The sequence below is a fragment of the Serinus canaria genome, chromosome 8 (genome assembly GCF_022539315.1).
Source record: "Serinus canaria isolate serCan28SL12 chromosome 8, serCan2020, whole genome shotgun sequence".
NCBI lineage: Eukaryota > Metazoa > Chordata > Aves > Passeriformes > Fringillidae > Serinus > Serinus canaria.
This window is the reverse complement of record NC_066322.1, coordinates 22,023,721-22,048,641: the sequence shown is the minus strand read 5'-3', so window position 1 is coordinate 22,048,641 and position 24,921 is coordinate 22,023,721. Positions and strand designations below refer to the sequence as shown.

General features: G+C 41.3%; 1 protein-coding gene across 1 annotated transcript in view; it reads left to right on the top strand.

The window, feature by feature from the left end:
- CRB1 (crumbs cell polarity complex component 1) overlaps nt 1-24,921 on the top strand; it is a 95,416-nt gene that overhangs the window by 33,054 nt on the left and 37,441 nt on the right. Inside the window, exons 4-6 of the mRNA XM_050977774.1 lie at nt 669-864; nt 4,566-4,705; nt 5,878-6,060. Of these exons, the coding sequence (XP_050833731.1) occupies nt 669-864; nt 4,566-4,705; nt 5,878-6,060 (519 nt within the window). The remainder of the gene's footprint in view (nt 1-668; nt 865-4,565; nt 4,706-5,877; nt 6,061-24,921) is intronic.

Sequence of the window (24,921 nt, the reverse complement as noted above, 5' to 3'; positions counted from 1 at the left end):
AAAGCTGCAAGGCATTAGTTATTAAATTTTCTTAGTGTCTCCTGGTCTGTGCTAGAGACAAGAAAAAGGAGTGTATATTTAACCTGCCAACTATCACAAATAGCTGTGAAGTCACATTAGAACTGATTTATTTCTAGCAATTATCCCTGAAGAGCAGCTCCAAGATTCTGACATGCTGCAAACATGGCACCACAGACCCATTTACTTGCACATTGATAAGCTTAAAAAAAATTAGGCAATAAATCCACTGCTAAACAAGACAATTCCCCATGAATTAAAAAATCTGTGAATTGTCCATTTAAAGGCCAACCTTAAATAGACTCTCTTCTGAGATCAATAGACTGCGTGTCTCTTCTGTATTATGTAAATAAGATAGTAACATTGTTTGAATAAACTGAAAATTAGTTTGTCCTGTCTCCACGTTCAAGCTAACAGAAAAAGTTATTTTACCTATTCTTGTGAAAACAACTGGCTTGTTCTTTTGTAAATTCTGCTAAGCCTTGAAAAAACTAGTTGTGCAAAGCACACTGAGGAGGAAATGCCTTTAAAAACCAGGCAACTGCATAAAGAAAAAAAAATACTAAGTGACTATTGTACTTCAGGCAGTTCTTGCTGAGATTTCCAAAGCTGTCTCCTAAGCCTTGGGCTTATTTTCTCTGCTTTTGAAGGTATGAACTGTGAGGTGGAAATCGACGAGTGCTTGTCCCAGCCTTGCCTGAACGGGGGGACCTGCCACGACTCCCTGGGGAGCTTCTCCTGCTCGTGCGCGCGGGGCTTCCTCGGGGACCTCTGCGGCACCGACATCGACGAGTGCTCCAGCCAGCCCTGCCTGCACGGGGGACACTGCACGGACGGGGCCAATGGGTAGGTGTGCCAGCCCTGGAAGGGCTCAGGGACACTGCACGGATGGGGCCAATGGGTAGGTGTGCCAGCCCCGGGCAGGGCTCAGGGACACTGCAAGGATGGCACCAATGGGTAGGTGTGCCAGCCCTGGAAGGGCTCAGGGACACTGCAAGGATGGCACCAATGGGTAGGTGTGCCAGCCCCGGGCAGGGCTCAGGGACACTGCACGGACGGGGCCAATGGGTAGGTGTGCCAGCCCTGGAAGGGCTCAGGGACACTGCAAGGATGGCACCAATGGGTAGGTGTGCCAGCCCTGGAAGGGCTCAGCCAGATGCCCCTGGGATGCCTCTGCAGGGGGGAACGCTACAGGAGCCTCCCTGGCCTAGTAACTCAGCTCTGTCCACATTCTAGATTTCACTCCTTGGTCCTGAACTAATTTCAGTTTTGATTTGAAAACAATCAAAGAATGCCAGTCTGCTGTCAGTGCCAATAGGACAATAAAACATTTATGGCAAAGATTGACCAGAAGTGTATTTTTGGTATTTGTACTTTAAATATTTACAACATGCTGTTTTCCTGGCTGTAAGAACTGTCATTTAGATATCAATTGTATTTCTAATGTTTACCAAAATTTAGTTTCCAAGAAATATGTGAGACTGCATAAAAGTGAATTTGCTGACAGCAGCTGCCCACAATGACAGACAGAAGGACTAGAAGAGAGGCAGAGAAAAACTGTAGTAACCGTAATCATAGTAATAGATATCACTAGGCAATGTGTCAGGAACTTTACAGGTATATAGTACAACACCTACTTCTTCCAAACAACCTGCAGTCCATGGGCAAAAAAATAACAATAGGAATCAAAAAAAAAAAAAGAGAATACCAAGCAAAGGAAAAGTGAGATTCTCCCCATACTGTTTACTGGCCCCACACAGAGGTCCAAGCAGAGCTCTGGCATTCACTCACCAATACTGGATTTTCTGGCTCAGCATGAGCTTCCCAACCTGAACACACATATGTATATTAGCTCAGTCTGGAAGTTCCCCAGTGTATTCATGCAGGTGCTCCACTTGCCAGTACAGGATTTGTTCTTTATTGTGTATTTTACAGTTTTTATAAAGCAGTTTTGAAGACTCTGGTGCCCCAAAAATCAGTCCAGAAGTGATGTCACCAAAAGGTGCGCTTGCCTTGAGTGAGGGGGTAAGAGATCATATTCTGGGAATGAGTTTTTGTGCAGTGTGGTGACATGGCACCAGCCTTGTGGAGCTTCTTTTCAGCAGCACTGAATGGCTCTGAGCAGGACAAAGCAATTTATTATTTCCCAGTGTAGCTAAAGCATGACAGCAGTGAGAGGGGGTCACCTTGGACCTGAATCACTCAGACCTTTGTGGTAACCTGGAAGCCTTTTGAGGATACACGTGTGAGGTGAGCACTGGGATGCTCATTCAGGCCAGACTTAATCCTGCCCATTTTTGTCCTGGCTTTTAAATCTGAGGTACATGCAAGACCAATTTTAATTGGCTTGAAATACTGCGGGATATCTGGAGAACAATTGGAGCTCTTTCTGTATTTGTTATGTGATGGAAAGGAATGGACAACAAAGCAATTCAAAACAGAAGGGTGTCCAGCAACTTCCTTTCTTTTGTGTATTTTTGGGGATAAATGAAGAATTGTGGTATTTAAGCAGGAGTTTTTCTTTTCTGACTAATCTACAGTACAGCTGAGGCTTTGGTGTCTGCCATCAGCTCTCACAGAAACGTGTACAAGGCAATGGATTTAGCACAAAAAGCTGTAAATACAAACATCAAACCAAATTCTCTCACAAATTTCAGACTGACCTTCCAGTGATGTTTCATGAATGCAACAAAGCACAAGCTGATCTCTGAAAAAAACCATTTTCACATAAGTAAACATTCTTATTTAAACTCAACAGTTTACTTAGTCCAGACTTAGCTGGACTACAAAACCTAGTGTGCCTAGGCATAGATGATATCCTGCATGATCCATGTCTTTTTTCCATAGGAAATATTCCCAGGAGTTCTAACATCCATAGGAAACTCCATAGGAAAGAATGCCTACATGTACTGCTTTTTGCAGATTGTGAGAACATCAAACATGAAGTCAAAAAATATATGCTAGGTAGAGTATCTAAATTATCTCTTACTATAAAAAGCCATCTGCCTGCTCAGCTGTAGCCTGCTGACAAGCAGGGCACCATCCAGAATTCCTGAAGGTCAGCAGCAATGTCAAATGCTAAAAGATACCCAAGAAAAAGACACACAGGTGGGGCTGCACATTAAGCAGTGAGTTCTGGATATTCCTCCCTGCTCCACGACTCTGAACCAAAGGGAAAAGTAGCTGGGACACAGGCAGAAAACAAAGCTTTCACCAAAGCTGAACTGCACCAAACTGAAGATGCATGGTAGAAATGTGTGAAAAACTCAGCAGAAGAAGGAGACTTCAGGTTTGAGAACATTCCTCAGAATGAAAATTACTTTTCTGATTCATATCTTCCTCATTACTTTTTATATCTGAAATTCAAATGCCACCTGGTCTAAGTCATCTCTGGTTTTGATTTAGGAATAATCCATACACCAGTAATAAACTGGCCAGCCAGAAGTTTCTGCTTATGCACACACTTAAACAGCGTAATAAAAAGTTTGCACTTTTTGTTCTGTTAGACTGCAGGAGCCAGTTGTTCTCTGATGTTGCTTTATGTTCAACAATTTCACTTTCTCTTCACATGTTTACTCCAAGTCTAAGACTTGGATATTAAGCACAGAAATTATCAAATAAGTATACTTATATCTTGCTCAGCAAGATGCCCTAGGAATTCAATTGTACAATAATGGTGTATCACTTTAATGTAAAAGAAAATAGAAGAAGAAATTTTTGTTTCCTATAATGTTTTTAGGTCAAGATCATACAAGCCTGCACAGTTAACTTGTATCTTGCAAAAGCCTGCATCTTCATGTCATGTATGTGTTAACTTTATACTTGATGACCAAAGAACAGGAATTATGCTTTTTATAGCACTCAGCTCTCCAGAAAAAAAAAAGAAAGCAAACAAAACTTCCCAGACATTACTGACATCTGTACATTGGTAATTTTTATATGTACACTAATTTGTTTACTTATGTTGTAGTCACACTGCTGTCAAAAGGGAGCTGAATTCCTGTTGTTATTGGGACTAAGCAAGCAATTGACATTTTTGTTTTCACCTAACAATAAAAGGCTGGTTTGCAGGGGAAAAAAAAGCATTTAGTTGAGGAAAAAAAAATTCCTTGTTTTTCTGCCAATGCAATTTCTACCAGTCCAAGAGGAAGGGATACTAACACACTTTCTCCTCCCTTTTCATTTTGTGAATAATGTTAATCCTACAAAATAATTTTTTTAAAAAGCATTGGAAATGCCACAAACTTTTTTTCTCCCAAAAATTGAAAGAAGAAGAAAAAGAGAAGGATCAATAATTCTTAGGGTTGTGTCAAAATCAACTCACAAGCAGTTCTTTTTCCCCAGACAAAACCACATACTTCAGGGAAAAGCTCATTGTTGGTTCCCAATTGCTGCGGTTTCTCCTAAAGCACCAGATGGTGGTCTCAAGCTGGACTCAACCCTGTAAGCTGCGAGCCAAGGCTACACAAGAAGCCTGTGCATGTTTGGGAACAAAGCCCAGATCTCTTGACTTCCAGCCCGAGTGAACATTGCATTCTGTGTTGCAGGTACAGCTGCAACTGCACCGGGACTGGATTTATGGGCTTGCACTGCGAGACCCTCACTCCCTTGTGCTGGTCACAGCCATGCTACAACAACGCCACCTGTGAGGACCATGCTGACAATTACACGTGCCACTGTTGGCCAGGTAAGCTCCAAGTTCTCCTATGCACATTCCTTGAGTAGTAGTAGAGACTCTTCCCCCCCACACACCCCCCCATATAATAAAAGGTTAAAGCTCTGTAACTTCAACAGTCCTCTATGGCCTTGTGTTTACATGGGCTTCATTCATCATAAGGCAGAGCCCTTTGGGTAAGTTGCTTGCTTTTCCAGCTGAGAATTGATTCTCCTGTACAGCAAAAGTGGGCAAACCAAAAGGCATCGGCATTACAGTGCCAAGACAGCAGATAAGTCAAAGCTGGGAGCAGTCTCCAGTTACTTAATCCTTCAAACCATATGACACACGCATCACTGCTGCAGCTGATGCTGCTTTTAGTTTTCAGTAACCCAACCTTTAAACCAGTCTAAAGACTTCTGTCTGGCAGTGAAACCCACAGGCTGTGTTCTCACAGCTGTTTGCAAACAGGGCCCACACCCCGCTGGGGACACAGACCCTGTGCTCTTGAGAGACCACACAACTCCAGCAGCACACAAACTACAAGAAGCCTCTCTAAGGAGTTTGTCTGTGAGCTTACTGAGGATGCAGGAGCACAGACAGCACTGTGAGCCCTAAATGCCTCAGTGTTGTTGCACTACACAAGTTTTGGTGCAACAGATAAGGAAAAATTAGGCAGAACCCTTTTCTTTTTCCAGAATTCAGGGATCACTGTAGCACTTAAACCTCCAGATGAAACACGGCCGGGCAGGGAGCTGCAAGCAAAGACTCGCAGCTTCTAGGGGCTGAGGCAAACTGAAGCCATGGGCAGCTACTGCTCACAGGGTATATTCTGGGTCTGGAAGAGAAGAACAGCACACGGAATGACAGAACTGTAGAACAGTTTGGGTTGCAAGGTGCCTTAAAGACCATCTAGCCTTCCTGTTCCTAAAAGGCACCGGCAAGAAATACGGAGAGGGAGTGTGGTGACACGACCAGGAGAAATGGCTCCAAACTCAGAGTAGGCTTAAATTAGATATTAGGAAGAAATTCTTTCCTGTGAGGGTGGTGAGGCCCTGGCACAGGGCGCCCAGAGAAGCTGCGGCCGCCCCATCCCTGGCAGTGTTTACTGCCAGGCTGGAGGGGACTCTGAGCACGCCGCCCTGGCGGGACGCGAGGCTGGAGCCCCAGTGTCACACCCTGACCTTGTGGCCGTGTCTCCGCAGGCTACGCGGGCTCCCGCTGCGAGGAGGACATCGCCGAGTGCCGCAGCAGCCCCTGCCTCTCCGGCGGCGACTGCGTGGAGCGCTCCTGGGCCGGCCTCTACGGGCTCGTCCCGGGGCTGCCGCCGGCCTTCCGCCATGACCGGGCCGAGGGCTACATCTGCCGCTGCCCGCCGGGCTTCGCCGGTAAGGGCCGGGACCGGGGCCGGGGCCGGGGCCGGGGCCCGCCGGGCAGGGCCAAGCGCGGCCCAGCGAAGCGGCACCGCTCCACCGCCCGCGGCAAAACTCCCAACACTTGAGTGCACAGCTCTGTCCTTGCAGGGCAAAACAGTCCAATGTACAGCCAGCCGAGATCCTGACAGAGATGCGTCAGGATGCCTTTATTCCACCGCAGCCAGCACTGTTTAACACAGCCGCGAACCACTCGGGCTTTGGCTTGTGTGCTTCTGCGGCTGCAGTACTGTTCTAACTCCACCCGCCTGTTCCTTCTGAAGGAAAAAAATAATTAATAGCTATATTCATTTATCCAGCCTTCAATTTCTCATTCCATTCATCTCCCGAGAAGCTTATAAACTTCATGTCAGGTGAAATGTGTGACTGCTGTCTCCAAGAAGCACAAAAGCTTAGAGACACCACAGCTTTCGCTCTGAATCCTCTACTTATTTTTCTTGGAAGTGGTATCGAGACTTGTTTTTGTTCCAGCCCTTCCCCGTAACTGTCCTTCCCTGTGCTGTCACTAAGTGTTGCTGTTGTTCTTTTGTTCTGCTAAGAGCCCATAGCTGAGGCTTTACCCAGGCTTTCAGCGTCTCCCAGCTGTCCCAAGCACCCTCATCTCTTCCCATGCCGCTGCTTTCTCTTCACCTCCTGTCAGGGATGTCCAGACCTCCAGCTTCTTTTCCTTCTGTCTTGTCGTCATGTGGAAACTTCTAAGTTCTGTGAGAGAAACAGAAAGGTGCGTTTTGTTGATTAGCCATCCTTTGTCCTCTCATTTCCTTGTTAATTGCCTTCACCTGGCTTCTTTGCCTGATTTGGGTCATGATGCTATGGGTTTTTTCATATGGAGGACTTACTCTCAGTCTGAAACTCATAACTGGTCTGAAAAAAAGTGTGTCAGAATGTATGTAAATATATCAATCTTGAATCACTTTTTGAATCTATAACCTCATCATTCACAATGCAGAACTCTCCAAAGAATGAGGGAGAGAAAGTATTGGAGATCCTGAAATTTCTACTGACTTGGTATGCAAGTTAAATTACATTTTTAGAAACTATAAGTAATTTTAATTATACACATACCTGTTGGATCCTATCTATATAGCTTTCATGAGAAAAAAAACTCAGCAAAATAGTTATTCTTACTAAACAGTTTGCCCACACTTTGGCAGGAAGACCGTAATCTTTAACGGGACACTTTTTAGCAGTAGCACTGCACATTTCTCTCTGGTCTTTCTCCTTCTCCCATGTAGCCTGAAAATAAAAAGTGCTCAAAATGAGCCTCAGCCTCCTTGGATGTCAGAAGCTTCAGCACAAAAAACCTTTAGGCAGGACTGGAAGTGTTCACCTCTGATCTGCACAAACAATTTCTCTAATTATAGCCAAATTATGAAGAAGCCCCTAGTTTTAAATTAGAATTAAAGAAGAGGTAAGATTAGAGTTGGTAGCAGTAGTGTGATTCAAGGTGGCAGGTGAGTCCTTGATCAAGACCATTTACTGTATGGTGCTTATCTAATGGAGATGAACTAACAGCCACCTGGAAAAAAGGTCAGATCCTTGCATGTGGATATCAGTATATTTCACTGACACCCCAAATCCTACATGTCTGCAGCTGTAACTCAGGAGTTTTTCCAGCCTTAACACCTGAATTGGTGTATGTGCTTCAGATATAACCCCTCAGATTCATGTTGCAACAGGAAATAGATTATATTGAATAAACCACGTTCATTTTATTATGCCTCTATCCTCAGTAAAGCACTCATAATAACATTATAATCATACTTCACCAAAGCAGGCTATATGCAGAAATAATAATCCACTTACTCTGCACTGCAAGGGCCTGATCCAAAAGCCATTGAAATCAGTGGAAAGATCTAATCAAACTGAGGATCTTTGACAAGCATCTTTGCACTTACTGGATAAGATTACAAACAAATTAGTGTAATTGAACTGAAAAACTGACAATATCCACCTTTTGGACTACAGTTTTAAATCTAAGGGCAGGAGATGATGGAACTTAAATGTATGTCTATGTCAGGATAAAATATTTTCCTCACAAACTGGGAGAAAGGAATAAATATTACTTGGCAGTATCTTGTTACAGATTCTTCAGGTGACTTGAAAAATAGTCAGTAGTCCTACTGAAAGTCTTAAAAAGATTAAATCTGCAACCAAAATTATTTAGACAATTTGATTCTTAAAAATAAATATATAAATCCCAGTCTGGAAACTTTATCCCAGCTAGAAACTCTTTGAGGACATTAGATATTCCTTATCCAGATGTAAGATAGAAAATTTTAGCACAGGTTCTACAAAGGGTTAAACTTCTCCTATTCCCTTTTAAATCAATGTTTGTGGATACTCAGATTTCAAGAGGTCTCAGTATTTCTGCAGTAGCAAACCCTAGCTTTTTTTTATATTACCTTGGCATGCTGGCCCCCTAGCACAACAGTACTTTTAATAAATTGGGCTTTCATTTAAAGGTCTTGTGATTTGTTGCTGCGAGGTAAAGGCAATAGTTACCCTAGAACTGTGTCCTTTCATACTGTGGATATATTGTATTGCTCTAGCACTGCCCCTTTGTTAAAAAGGCTGTTATTTGAAAGGTTAAACTTTTCACTCCGCTCATGAAAACCTGTGAGAAAAGAGAAAGGCAGAGCTATGGATTTGGTAGTGACTCATTTCACCAGGTTGTAATAAACTTAACACCATGTCAAAATTAGAGAGCTCTTGAACTTGCAAGGTCTACCAAGTGATACATTCCAGAGTGGAGCAGAGCCCAAGGAGCAGGGGCTGTGCCAGGCAGGCAGGTCCTGCTCCTGTGCCTAAAGAGCCCTGCTGGGGGACAGTGCTGGGAGCAGGGATGAGCCCATGCATTTTCCTTCAGCTCAGTGAGGCTGAGAGCAGCAGAGCCCTGTCCCCTGGCTGCAGGCAGGGTGCCTGCTGTCACACCCGAGTGCTGGCTGCTGAGGGCCTGGCCACTACGGCTCTCTTGTTCTCTGCTGTGTGCCAGCTGTGCCACCAGCACTGCTGCTTGCTTTGCTTCAGGAATTCCTAAATGGTTTTTGGCCTTTTCATTTGTCTTGTTTTCTGTTTTTCCCTTTTAAATTTCCTTGGCCCTTTTCCCAGCCTGTTGGACTACTGCAAATGAAAATGATATGATCAGACTGGTGTCGTATGCATATTGAATTCCTGCCATATGCATGGGGGAAAGAAACTGTCTCCCAGAGCCAGAAGATGAGGCAGATAAATGGCCAGTATGGGAGAGTGCTGAACACTCAGCTAAGTAAAGAAAACCTCAGGCCAGACACTGAACTGGGAACGTCATGGGACCAGTACTTAGAAACTGAATTATCTGGGCTCCCATTCTTCACTTAGCTGACAGAACCACAGAGCACACAGAGCTTCCATCTCCCTGCATGTCTGTAGGTGCTGCTGTGGGCAGAGCACCATTTCTTACCACTGTGGAACCACAGAGAGGCTGTAATTGGCATGCACACACATTTCTTCACTGCCCAAACTGCATTGGCAGTTAGTATAGGATCCCTATTTCACTGTTGGGCTGCTGTGAAATGTTCCCTTACCAAACCAGCTGGGTGGTGTTGGACAGATGTGCCGCACAACATGAACAATGTGGCTGTTCCCTGAGCGTGGCAGTTGCTGCTCTCCTGGACGGATTCCTACAGCACTGCCCTATCTCTGCCCCAGCCCTGTGATTTCCACGTGTCCCTGGGTTCAAAAGCACAGGGGGAAGGAGGAGGAGCAGCTCCTGTCCCTGCTCCCAGCCAGTCTCCAGTGGCTCCAACACTCCATGGGCACGGGCTGGACCAACGCAGGATGCCCTCAGGGCCTGGCAGGCACTACTGCCTGTAAAAACCCTACTCCAAACAGATAATTAGCATTTTAAAGTGCTGTGCCAACTCTGCTCAAGTCTCTGATCTTGAAAGAGCAGTTGGACAAGCTTTTCATGATTCTACTCACTAATACTATTTAACATTTCTTCAGTTAGTAGCATCCTGGTAAGGAGATGTTCACATTGTCATCAGAATTGATTCCTTCTCTGTTGGCTCCTCCTCTATTTCTGCCACAGAGTTCTTCCTTCTCTCCTTATTTCCTAATTTTTAGAAATGATCAGAATATTCTCTTAGAAAGACAAAGTGTGTCCTTTACCACTGGTCTGTGGTCTATTCCAGGGGGCAGAAAGTGTTTTCAGGCCCCAAGAAGGAGGCATGCTCCCTGACTTCTTGCTTGTCTCTTCATTCACTATCAAACTGCTTTCTTTGCAATAAGCACTAATGCTTAGCTCCCAGACCAAGCACATTGTTAGTAATCATTGTGACTCCTCTTTCTGGATAATTCTCCAGAAGGAAAGCCAAGGCTGAGCTCAAATTCACACCCTCTGTAAGGTAATGGCCTTGCAAGGGCAGCAATACCTCAGAACATTGTGGGCAGCACTGAAATTGGGTTGTAGCTGGAAGAATTTATGAATCTGTCATTCCTTTATCAGTTACCATTACAGAACTAGTGGGATATTTCAATTTCATTTCTACTGCAGGTAGTGTTCCTCTTGAACAATTTTAAGAAATACCATTTAGTAAAAGAAAGTGTAATTTTTACATTCTTTCACCATATAAATCACCACAGCAACTAAGACTGACTTGTGTTTTTCATGACAGCTCTTTCCTTAGCAGCCCATATCTTGAGACACTTTATGAAAGCCTAATAGCTTTTTTTTTTTTTGGCAAAAATTAATCTTCTTATGACTTAACTTGCCCCCTGCCTGGCAGCAGACTGTGAGAGCGATTGCTTGAAGGCACTGACTCTACCTGTAATGGTTACGCAGTGTTTACCACTGGTTAAAGAATCCTGATTTGGTGGAAGACACTTCAGGAAAGAGTAGCATATGTTCTTAAGTGTTATCAATAACACCTGAAAACATTTCTGTGGTTACAGTATTCTACAGCTTGGGTTTCACTCACTAGAATTGGAATGTTTGGGTATTATCTGCACTTCAGAAAAATAGAATAAGGTCCAATAGGATCATAATGAATGACATTACTTCAGTGAATAGTGGAATTTCACTGCTCATGAAGGATGTGTTTGTACATCGTCATCAAATCCACTTACCACAATGTGCTCCAAGTAGAGACTGAAATAGTTTCAGATCCTAGAAACAAATTATGCACCTAGCATGGGCATTGACTATGCAGAGGACTCCTTGTAGTAAAATAAAATTTGGCTTTGTTGAGAATTTCAGCTTGTCCCTGTTATTTCTGTTATACAGGGGAATTTTTTGACAGAAAAGTGTTTTTACTGGTAATGCTGCTCTATGTTAAATTTTAGTAAAAGCTGAATCATTATTAGGAAAGGAGTTCTAGAGCTTTCCATGACAACTCTTTAGAGAATTAGCTCCCAAACCTGGTTTGTAGCACTGGAACTGATATTTAGAGCCCTGATGTACCTATGTATATTTTTAATGAGAAATATGTATTACAGTCTCTCTCCTTGTTGCAAGTTGCAACTAGGAATGCAAAGACATGTCAACCATCACTTCTGCATTATTCAGCACCAGAGGAGTGCACAAAGGTCAGATGCTTTGGGTTTGGTTCTTTTTTTTTAGTTAGAAATATATGATATTCAAACATTAGGAAGCATCTACCATTATTATTTTCAGAACATGTATAGGGTTTAATGCTTTAAAATTTGACAGCTGACCCATCATTACTACAATCTATTTTCTCTAGTTGCACTGATATGTTAAGTTGTATAATGTAGTCCAGTGTGATTGACAGAGCCTGGAAGCAGTGGATATTTTGAATCTGGCACATCTCTCTGTGTTAAACAGTGTTGCACATAAACACTTTTTAGCATGAAAAGCTTTTTCCTTGAAGGGAAGGAGGAGGGGATGAATGGCTTTTAATCCATAAGCTCCCAGATCTTGCAACACACAGACAGATAATGTCCTTATATTTAATGAATTCATGTGTCCAGTACCTGGGACAACATGCTCAAAGAAAAAAAAAAAAAAAAAATAAGGCAGTTGGATATTGTTTGGAATCAGAAATAATGTTTTCTAAGCACCTGTTATTTTTCTGACAATCATTCTTGGTGGGTCATTCCATTGTATGATTGACTACTTGTTAAATCAAGTCTATCCAGTAAGAATTTTCCTCCTGGGGCCTTCTTCAAGCACTGCCTACTTACTTTTTTGATTTCTTTCTTAAATCTCTGGATAAACCTTTCCTAGCCTTTTTAATTGGCATAACTCATGTATTTATAGCCTCTCTACAATCCAATTTTGCCACCTCTTGACTGAGCTCCTGAACTTGCTCTGTTCTGTCTTTCTCTATTGAAGAATCTCTCTGGCCTTTTCATTTCTTTCTTGTTTTTTTCCCCAGCCCAGCAGTGTTACATCTGATTGCACAGGCTACCACTAATGAGAATTGAATTTTAAGTGTGGTCTAAGTGATAACCATGCACAAACCCATGTGAAATCAAAGGTCCTGCACACACCAAACTGACAGCAAAACTTTGCTCGTCTCCTTTAGAATTGGGTTGTCCATCTCAGGAGTTACTTTACAGCATATGCTTTCTAGCACTGCTTTCTTTGTGTAAGACTGCATTGTTCTGGTTCAGTTTCAGAAAAATTGCAAAGTTAAACAGATGCACAACTTCTGCCCAAACAGAAAGGAACTTTAAATCTACACATCCAGCTTTCACTGCTCTGGAGAAAATGCTTGGCAAGTAGACAGTAAAAAGAAGACCTGTGCTATAGGACTAATATATTTTACTTTCTCAATACTTTTAAATTTATGGCATATTTAAGGTCAAATGTCAAATGATAAACAAAATGACCTGATTTAATAGTTCAGTGTTTTGTTCAACAGATGATTTCAAAACAAGCCTTAAGAATGTCACCATTGTGAACCCCATTAAAATCCAGTTTATTGGAAATACACTAAATTACACAGCCAAATATTTAAGAGGCATTACTTCTCTTTCCCTACATAGCAGAGGAACTCATGAGTGGCATGGGAGAAGTTGGTAGAGTTCAGTCAGGAAAAAGCACATGGGCTGGTAGTTCTGAACCATGTGCATGTAGAATAAATGTGTTTTCACACATATATGCTAATACACACAGAAATACACACATGTGTAAACACATACATAACAGCCAATTCAGGGTACTTTATTTCTCTGCTTATAGAAGCCTTACTAGTTATAAAGGTTCTCAACTTTCATTTTTTGCTATTTTGAAGGGCACAGTTTTCTGGCTGGATTTTTTTGAGGTGAGAATCAAGGATTTGTCTTAATTCCTTCCTGTAAAATTTGCAGCATGCTGGCTAATAAGGAGAGTTGCTGTTGGTCTTCACTTCTGAATAATTATTTTACATGGCTGGCCTCTGACAGTGGGAATGCATGATCTTTGCATATGTTTGTTATGTTGACAATATTGACCTACACTGAGATGAATTTTGCAGGCTGCTGTTAAACTGCTATAATATAAATATTAATGGTCTCATGCCATTCATCATTTTGTTTACAAACTAAAGTTTTTACAGAGCTTAGCATAACCTTGTATTACCTTGCTAAAAAAGCATCAGCTGCTGGGAAAACATGCAATTTGTTTGGATTGGAATCAGGATTTTGGTACCAGCAGAGCTCTGAGAGCCAGAGCTCTGTACCCCTTCTGTACCTGTGAGCCAGCAGAGGGAGCGAGGAGTGCTGTCCATGTCCAGCATCCATCAGACATTTCCTGAGCTCTGGCTAGAGCTGCCTGTCCTTGCAGCCTGATCTGGGAGCTGCTGCTTCCCAAGGACTTTGTGATGAGCCCTGTTTGCTGCTCCAAATTCTTTGTGGCAGTTTTCAGCTTTTGCACCGGCAGTTTGGTTAGCAGGATCTTCCATGGGAAGCTCAGGGATGCCAGTCTGCAGCCAGACATGCAGAATCCACCCAGGGCTGTAAAAGCTATGGAGAAAACAAGCACCATGGTTTTGAGTAAAAAAGAGTCATTTGATGATCCAAACAGGGTTATTCCTAGTTAAAATTTCATAGAACATTGTAGGCTTGGCTTTCACACAAGAACAACAAATTAAGCATTTTACTAATTAAGCCAGTAGTCTGGCTCACAGACTATTGGGCTGAAGGGAGGTACCCACAAAGAATTTTGCACCTTTTCTTGACAAAAAAAAAGTGTTTGACCCAGGAATTGTGCAAAATGTTCATGTTTTCCTCTTTGTACTTAAAATATCAGCAAAGGACTATTTCAGAGCCTTACATAAGGTTCCCATAATGCCAGTGGCAGGAATGACATCAGTTTTTAAAGCATAAAAGGCACCTCATCTAGGCTCAGAAATGTCAGTAGTAATTACAAACTTTGTTTTCAAGTATAATCAATTCTTTATTTATGGTGTGAAATGTTTTTTACCCTTTTGAACTTTCACCATTCTAAACCAAGCAATATTGTTGGCATGTTCCTTTAAAAATAATTGCTTCTGGACTGAGAAATTGAATGTCAAGTTCCAAGTTGATGTAAATTAAATGGGTTGCATTAATAGTCTGGCCCATGGTAGGAGTGAGTGTTTTGATTCTGGGTTTGACTTCAGGACATGACCTCATGATCACACAGGTCAGCACAGATGGGAAATATTGAAGAGGTACCCCAGGTTGACATGGGGAAGAAAGTGTCTAGAGCTGATGTATCACAAACTGTCTGATCCATTAAACAGAAGCAATGTCAGGCTCCTCAGAGAATAAAGCTCAGTTGTCATAGGTCATTATGCTCTTCAAAAAAAGAGTTGGAAGGAAAATCACAATGATGGAAATCCTCAGGGCTGTCATGTACACATAATCTTCTAAACCTTCCTGGATTAACACTGCCAAGCCTGTGTACAGGGCAATGGAGTAAGGAACCCTAACATTAACTCTTAACTTCTACAGTACAATTATGTGTCAGATTTCCCACCTGTGGCTGTTAAAAAGAACTATTTTACAAGATACAGCATTTTGAAATTGAAAGCAGGACATCTATACAGCTGAGAGTCACATTTATGGGACCATGTCTTGAGCATTGTTCCATCCATGAGAGCAACCACATTCACAAGGTCAGGCAGTACACAGCTCTTCAAAGGCAAGGAATAGGTGAATTGGGGTGAAGTTTATATATTAGATTTTAATTGAAGGCTATCTCCTGTCTTTAAAACTGACTTTCCTTTCAACTTCTGAGCAACCCCAGCTCTCTCAGTCTCTCCTCCTGACAGATTTTCCAATTCCTCAACTCCTTCAGGGCCCTTGGTAAGACCTGCCCCAGTATCACTGCTCCTTTTTAGCACCTGGGTAGAGCAGAGCTGGGCTTTGCAGGGTCTCCCTGGTGCTGAGCAGAGGTGAAGAGTCACTTCCATTGACCTGGTGGCAGCACAATTCCCAGCACAGACCAGGAATGGGTTGGTCCTCTGCTGCCAGGCCCACATCTGCCTCATGCCCAGCTTGCTCAGAGCATGGCAGAGCCACTTTCCTGCCAGCTGGCCCCAGCTTCTTCTGCTGGATGGGCTTTTTGTCCCCAGGTGCAGGACTTGGAGGGAGAATCCCTTTGCAGAATTCCATGTGCTTCCTGAAGATTACCTATCTCCACAGCACAAACTCCCAGGTGCATAAAAAACTCCTTCTAATTTTGTATCCACAAATGTACATATGTATATATATACATACATACAGTTCCCATTTTAATTGTTAATAAATAAAAAGATTGCTTTAATGCTTTTGTTGGATCGGACTCAGGACTTTTGCAGTTTGCTGGCAATTAATTAGCATTGATGAGTCCCAGGTCTAAGGTCTTCTCAAGAACATAAAGAATATGTTGGGATTTTGAGTGATAAAAATAAGCTGATAAAGTGAGCACTGAAACTAATTTTATGTGATATACTACATAAAAGCTATTACATTAATTGTTCCCTGTAGCATCTAGCTCTTAATTATACAGTGTTTGCTAATAAGAGGAACAGGTGATAAAGCCCAGTATTTTTATGCCTTTTCATTGGCACTGTTTGAAATAAACTCAGAGGTGACTCTAGTAAGGCACAGCCTGCTTCTGTTTAGGGGCCTGGACTGATTTTTTCAGGTACAAGGAAAATTTCAAAGAAGTTAAGCTAGCCTTTTACTGATGACCTGGATGCTGATCCCTTTAAAAATATTTGAATTAACTTAGAAAAGGACTTCTGTTGATTGTGTAAGGAGAACCAGGTTAAGGAAAACACTTTCCTTCCCTGGCTGACAATGAATTTTGCACTTTCAATAAACAGTCTTGCAGAGAGGAAAAAAAACCTGGTATAGACAGCTAATTTATGCTGATAATTAACTGCTAGAAGTAGATTTGGTGGATCTGATTCAGATTGCTCTCCCACTGCTGTAATTCTTCGAGTCTGGCTGTGCTAACCACATGACACTAATACAGAGAATTAAAATGATCAATACAATCATGGCTTAGTCTCTGTCCTGTGGGCACTGTTTTTTCTTAACAAAGAGGGTTCAGAATCTGTTATAAGACCTGTTTGTGAGGCCAGAACATCATGGTAAATCACTGCCTGTAGTACCAAATAAAATTATTTAAATGCTGTACTGTGAAAAAGTCTGCACAGCTACAGAAGTGAACTGTAGAACATAAAGACATAGAAAAACTAGATTTAATCTAGCTAAATTTCATACCTCTAATATGCTTCAGGAAATCCCCCAGCAGGCAGCCAGGATTCCATGGCAAGCACACACAGTGCTAGCTGAGGTCCATGCTGTCCCGCTGCCATTGGGAGTGAAATGTGACCAGGCTAAAATGAAGCTAGCTTGGGTCTCAATCTTCCCAGCCTCAAGAGGAGTTAAGCATATGAAACCTAGGATGAAGAAAGGCACCATTTAGATGAGTTTTCACAGTAACACTGCAGGGAATGAGGGGAATGAACACTGCTGCTGGAGTGAAAAGAGGTACGATCCTCTGCCCTTCCCACTGACAGAGAGCCAGACTGAAAGATCACAGCCCAAAATCTCAGGTTTTCTGTATCTATATCTGCTCTGGAGCAGCTCACAGCTTACACAGGAAAGAAAACACACATAAAAAATAATAAAAAGTGGATAATTTAGCATAAAAAGCCTGGATTTTTTTTTCTGTATTCAAAGTGATAATAAATAATGTAAATATATATATATTCTAGGAATAGACAAATGTGATTATACACAGTATAGCCATGCTCTTTATACAATTATGCTGTGCACAGCTCAAAATACACACAGCAGAAACATGTTATGTGCACTCACCCATTCACTCACCCATATTTTAGATTTTTCTATTCTCATATCTCCTTTATCAATTAAACTCTATAGGCCCTATTGAAATTATTATTTTCTGGTCTTTACAGCTGTTTCAGTTTGTTTCAACAAGGACTGACAATGAAGTTATGTAAACACAGTCACTTCTGCATGTTGTGGAAATTCACATTAGTTATAACAAAATGAGAAAATCCTGCAAATGACTGAAATTTTCCAGAATGCCATTTCCAGGGCAGAAGCCGTTTCACACTAGACAGCACAGTGGCTGTGCTTGCCTAACTCAGTTAAAACAAATAGGAAACAGCCAGCAAGAGACAAGGTAGAAAATCTCTTTTAGGGGAGACAAGACACTGAGTACATTTCTCAATGGGTGTGTTCATCAACAGCCAGCACCCTTTTAAAGCCCTGAAGTGTTTGTAGGACAGAAAATTAATTTGTTTCCTAATTCCAAAGTGAATCATATGCTCCAAACAGATTTTCAAGTCAATGAAACATGACCTTGTATGATCTAATTAAACAACTCAAAGGTATTGGTTGTTTTAAGATCCCTCTGGATGTATTTCAGTTCAAATGCACATGCATCATCTCAATGTACAAGCTCATAAATCTACAGAAAATGCAAATCAGATCATTATTGCTTTGAATTTGACAGTCTTGCCATTGTTTTCTAAAAGGTAATACATGAAAAATTCCTGAATTGCACATACTCTTTTTTCCGACTTAGAGAGCACACCTGAAAAATCCCGTACTGGAAAGCAGAACACCAAATATCTTCCTTTGGCTTCTAAATATCTGGTCCAGAATCAGGTATAAAATAACAAATTCTCTGAAACCTGCTATTACAATTTCTTCTCTGGATGGTGTCCTGACCCTTTGAGTGGACCACTGGACCAGATGGTGACTGTTGAATGTTCTTTCAATGTAAATTTTTCTTTGAGTCTGTCCTAATTCTGTGTTTTGTGAATTGACTTCTCTGCTCCAGTGCACATGGCTGTTTGATTACAAAAAAATAATAATCTATTGCTGTTTTTTTAATAATTTTTTTGTCTCTGGTATTACTCCCATGGTCTCCTTTTCCCACTCTCAGTTTTAGCCCAGTTCTCTGTGTAGACCTTATCTATGATCTGCAGCCTTTCTTAGCATCCCTCACACATCCTATATAGATGGATGGCCTTACACATATACTCTGTTCTCCTACTACCCTCAAATGCCCATGTGTCTGACAAGAATTCTGTCTCAAATACCAGCACAAGAATCTTCAGGAGTACCATTGATTCCCATATTTTAATTTCCTTTTCCCCAGTCACATCTTTCACTTCTTTTTCATCTCTTTAGTCTTCAAAATCTTACCTACTCTTTTTTCCATCACCTTTCTCTACCCTAACCTGACACACCCTGTCTCTGCCCTGTCCCTCCTCTCTTCCCACCTTCCTATCTCATACCATCAGCATGGCCATAGCTACAACAGATTTGTGCAGCCAGAAAACCCACTCCACAAGGATGCTGAAAACTGGGCTGCCACCATTTGACTTCCTTCCTTGCCTCCATCACTCAAAATGAGTGCCACGCAGGGACGTATTTCTTCAACACGGTTTTCTTTACTCCAGATCCAGACCCTAATCCCACAATTGGATCCACATGGCTGGCTGTGCAAATTGAAATGGGGGCTGGAGGGGTAGGCTGCAGGCAGCAGTGTGGCTGTGCTGGCCCTTGCCAGGCAGTGTCCCCTGACCCCGGCCGTGCTGCGCGCGTGGCCCTGCGGCCGCCCCGTCCACCCCGGAGCTGCAGCCAAGGCTGGTTCCAATATTCCTAAAATAAAATCAACACACCAGATCTCACTAAACAACTAATCACCTATGGCATGTACATGATTTTCTGCTTCTCTATTTTTTTTTTTTCCTTTTCAAATGAAAACTACTTTAGGTGTGACAAAACACATGAAACAAGTGGAAAAACATTTCCAAGTACTTTTGCTCTCAGAAACCTTTACTGATTGAAGAGATTAAGGGATTGGGGGTTTTTACTACTTTAAAAAAATCCATTTTTACTGAAAATTCAAACTAGTCTATGAAGCTTCGGGCCAGCAACATTTAAAAAGATTGAATTACAGCATGCCCTTCTGAATGTAGCACATTATGAATTCCATATCCCTCAGCTAGAGTGACATATTTAATGATTTAGCCAAGCCACTCAACTCTATTTCTATTTTAATTTTTTTCCTAGCCAGTATTAACTTTATATATACATTTCAAATGACAAGAGGAAAAATAGCAGAATAGTGAGTTTGTCTGCAATAAAGGAATAACTAGCAAGGTCTTATGACTTTAAGACATTAGAGTTCTGTGTGAAAGGTATCATGTGCAAATTAGCCCAATGTTAACAAATGCTTATTATCCTACTATTTAAAAAATCCTGCTTTCCATGTGCTCCAGCTCTACTCTGTGTTCTGTCCTTAATTTTACACAAGCTTTTCCTGCCAGGAGAGCAACAGAAATTGCCCTGCAGGATCAGAGCACTGGTCACATGAAGTTTGGTATCAAACATGAGCCAGTTTTCTACTGAAGAAAAATAGGTGAAAAAAAAATCCATTTAAATACTCTTCCCTTGCTCTGCCCTGATGTACATAAGAGTAAAACTTCCTTCCTGACCTGCATGGTGACTGATTTGTACCCCAAAGTATGGGCTTTAATTACAATGACACAGAGATGGTCAATTTATTTCCTTGTGCTTACTCACTCATGAACGTGCACTTCCTCCTTCCAGCAAAAAAGTAATTATCTCTTTGCAATTATCTGCACAGATGTGGCAAAGTTAGATTTTTCATGATTGTCTGCTAAAACCTGGGGCCCTGAAGAATATGTGCTCTGCCAGATCTTTCTCAAGATTAATGAGTCCCTTGAAGAGAGACTTGTTTGCACCCGGGGTAGGATTTTATAACAGACATTTCCAAAACTCTAAAATACAGGTGGAGAAAGTGCTATTGCAAACTCTTTGTCTTCCATAGAGTATATTCTAAGGGGGATGCTAAATTCTGAGATTCTCTAAGGTTTACTCCTGCTGGCATTTGTTACCTGTATGTGCAGGTATAGTTTGACACACCTACAGCTCAATTGCTGGGCACTATTGCATTCTAGGGAGGAACAAAACCATAGAAAAATTGATGTGCAAGGGACAGGCATGCAGGTATCATTTGGGCTGCCTGTGGGTCTAAGGTAGCATCTGCTGGCTTGTGTCTCACCACATTTTTGTCTCTAACCAATATTTAAGGACCCGCTATAGACATTATGGCTCCCAGTGGCATTATATGCAAAGCCTTTGTCATCTTATTATCATTAGAAATATTTTCTTAGAGTATGACCTGGATGTTCCTTATGCAGGCCAACCAGTGACTTTTTCACCTGTTTACTGTGGTCTCATGGCACAGAGTGCTCTCTTTTCTACACTGCTTGTCTCTTGACTGAAACCCCCCCTTTTTTAACCTTTTCTCATAAGCCATTTGTTGTTGACCTGTGGTCATTGTCATTGCTTTCCTTGAATTCTTCCTAGTTGATCCAAATCTTCCTTGCAGTGCAGAACTAAAAGGGGACTCAGTGAAACTGAAGCATTGTAGGTTGAAATTATTATTCCACCTGATTGCTAATTATTCTGGCCTGAGACTATGAAAACTGAGTGAGCTCTTCCAGAATTGAATACAATCTTTTTCAGACTATTTCTCCAATTTCTTATGTTCACCTATAAAGGTCATTTTATCTGTAAAAAATCAAAAGCTTCACTTAACAGTTGTCTGTTTCATCAGACAACTTACTAGGCAAGCTTTCTGAGCCAACACCCACATTTTCTAAGAAAACACCAGCAAGAGCAAAGCCAGGACAATCCCAAACCATAAGCAGATCCCAGTTTGACAGGGAACTTCTGACAATTACTTTCTGGGCAGGATTACACAAGTTCTACACCTGCTTTATGGTGGTTTCACATGGAATTTTCTCTTTGCTTTGTATATGAAAATGTTATTAAACACAATATCTGACTGTATTAGAGTCTCTGCTCCTGGCAGGTTTGTTCAAACTCCCACCAGTGGTTCTGGCACAGCTTTGGGCCATTTGCTGCATACCCTGTCTCAGTGTGCCACCAGCCCTGTGGTGTCACTGAGCTGTAAGAGCAGATGTCTGTCCCCACCTGTTGTCCCCTCTGTGTCTGCTCATAACCTTCCCTCAGAGTCCTGTTGTCACAGTCACTCCACAAAAGGAATGACAGCTACTGAGAACCTCTAGCTTCTTTTTGCAATATTCAAAATAAAGTGAACATTAAATATCAAACTGCAGCATGAGATGTCTGATAAGCGCTACTAATCAGGTGCATTCCCACTAACTTATCAAGATGAACTTGTTTTTTGTTTTTAAGCTGCCTTACTCACCTTTTCAAGAGCCTGGGTGAAATTTTTACCTTTTAGTATTTAAATGCATTATAGGAAAACTTATTTGATGTTTGTGTCAGAGGCTGGAAGAAGCAGCAGCTTTCTGAGCATCTCCATAAAAGCAGTTGTGAACTGTAGATTAAATGAACCCAAATTTGTGTTCTGTGTATGAGTCTTTTGGTGAACCTAAACCCAAATGTGACACGAGGTCAGGAATTTCCTAATTAGTGAATAAATTAGTTAGAAGAAGAAATTGATAAACATAAGTGACAAAAATAATGTCTGCTGCTAAAATTATCACAGAAATAAGTAATTAAATCTCCCGAACTCGATTTTCCTCTCATTAAATTTGTTCTAAATCAAAATGTGCTGCTCAAGAGCTGCAGAAAAAAAATGTTTTGGTAAATAATTTTTTACATGTCTTTAGCAAACTCAAAAATCTAGAGACACAGACTTCCATTAAGTAGAGAAAGCAAACTGAACAAAAATACTTTATAAATAAAAAAACAGGATCAAATTTTAGATCCTTTCTATCTGCTTATTGAGATGTACATTTTCTCTGAATGACAGTGACCATGACAGAGTTGATCTGGATTAACAAACCTTTTGAAAGGAAAAAAAAACTTAAAAAACAACACCAAAACAGCAACAAAAAAAGTGAGCAATCAGTTTTGAATGGATCCTAATAATATGCATTTCTGTGAGACAGAGACAATGTTCAGTGTGAGCACGAACTTGGAGAAAAAAGAATTTAAATAGGATACATATCTATTGTGTAAGCAGTTTAGTGGGTCTTACTTTAAGCCTTGTTGATCTGGCTTGGGCAAAATACACCATCAGACTGCATCAGCAGGTACAGAAGTGGAGCAAGCTAATCCTGGAAAGGAAGCCTTTATAGTAAGAACTATTGTGAATTTTACAGAAATTTACCCTGTCAACTGCTTAAGTGCTAAACGATCTTTTTCCTTCGGAAATTTTCCTGCGGAAAAAGATGGTTGCAACTAGGATACAAGTTTACATCATTGTAATGACAATGTTTACAGGTAATTCTTTTCTTTTTGTGAATTTGAATGTGTACTTAGACTGTATTGAATGTGTAGAACCTTATCCAGATTGCTTGCTTGTAGTTTCTTGATATTTATTTAGGGTCAGGGGACTGAAAAGGCAAAAGGTAAGAAGATTTCTAACCAAAGGTGTGTATCAAAAGTGTCATTTGGATAATACTTTTCTAATTTAATCCAAAGGAAAATCAGTGGCATGCAGCAGAATTGTGCTTGAATAATTGCTTTTGTCATCCTGCTTCTGCAGGAAATATTTGCTGCTAAATTTGAGAGTTTAATAGTTAGAAAATAGCCACCATATAGTAATAATGTGTAAGTGGAAAAGGAGACAGATGAGTGATCAAACTGAATCAAAGGAACTGTTTCATCTGTTTTGAAAAAAAAACCAACTTCACAGGTGGGAAAAGTAAAAATCTTTAAAAATATTCACATATTTAGAAGAGAAAATGCTGTATGATTCTACTCTACTTTTTCCCTTAAAAACATGAATATGCTTAGCTGAGTTAATGCATGTAACCACTGAAAAAACTGGTTGCCTTTGCACTTGTTTTGGTATGCCTTACATCTTTTGAGACTACTTTTTTTACATGCTAATGTCTCCAACCTGAGCTATTTGAACTGCTTATACAGTTCTATAAATATTGACTAATCCTTTTATCTAGAGTGCTTTTATCTTGACTGACAGTGGTCTTTGCTTGCATAGCAATTGGCAGATAACAAGCAGTATCAACACTACTTGCATGAACAGCTGATTTATTTATTCTTGATATGAAAAAAGTGACTTATTATTTATCTTTTGGTGTGACCTATATTTGTGCTTGTGTAATCTTATTATGAAATAGTAGGCCTATATATGTAAGTGCATACACGTGTCTATCTATGTGCACTACCCGATAAAATAATTATTTTGCAATCTATTTTTAATATCATTACTTAAAAAAAGCATTGTGTTGAGACACTGAAATGAGTATGAAATCCATGTGGCTCTACAAGAGTCACTTCATATTTAATAACTGATAGTATTAATTTTCTATAGACAAAGAACACTAAAGATTAGTGTTAAGGTAAACGCACCTGTATCATCCTTTCCACAGGCAAGTCTCTATTGCAAAGTGTGACTTGGATCACAAGTTACAAGGCAATGGGAATGTCTGGCAGGTGCTGTGGGATAATAAAGTAACACACAGAGACTCACCACACATTGCTGAAAATGCAACAACTAAGGATCTAGCCATTCACAATGCTGATTTTTTAATGAAAGGTTTCACAGGGGCTCCCAGCCTCTAAATCCTTGAGCACAGTCTGTCCACTCTGAAGCCCTATGACAAGGCTAAGCACAACCTGATCCAGCTGATTGTGGGCTGGGCTAATTTTTATCTTTGACACAAAAACCCCAAAGAGACCTTCATTTCCACAGCCATCATATTAAAACTGAGTTGGGTAAAAGACCCCAGGACACATTGTTCTCGTTGTCAGAGCAGGGAAGGGAGCAGTATCAGGCAGGAGATGTACTAAAACATGGACCAAAACAGGAAACAGCTCACAGTAACTTCACTCTTCATGTACAGGAATAGCAAAAGCAGGACAAGTTACAAACACTGAAATTGTCACAAACTGGCCAAAGCAGACATGGCTCTGCCCCCAGTCAGGGATGGTTTGGGAGCTGCACTTCACTTGCAGAAAGTCAGCCCCAATGAGTCGCAGTTCTGCCAGATGCCACTGCACATTAAGGTATACACAGACACCTCTCACTGGAATAAAGATGAGCCTGGCTGGAAAGCAGAGAGAGATTGCTGCAGCAAAACCCCACTGCCAGGCCAGGGAGATGGCACTAGCTGTGCTCCATAGCCTGAAGCTTCAAGGGGAAATTCTGTGTATGCTTTAATTGAGCACTGCTGAGTGGCTTGGATCGCTGCAGAGAGTCTTTTGTGTACCTGCTATGATCACTTCACTCTGGCTAATCTTCTAAACAAATCTCTCCCACTTCTCAGATCCCTCCTGGCTCTCCTGTACTTACCACTCTCCCAGGTGGGCCCAGTTACAACT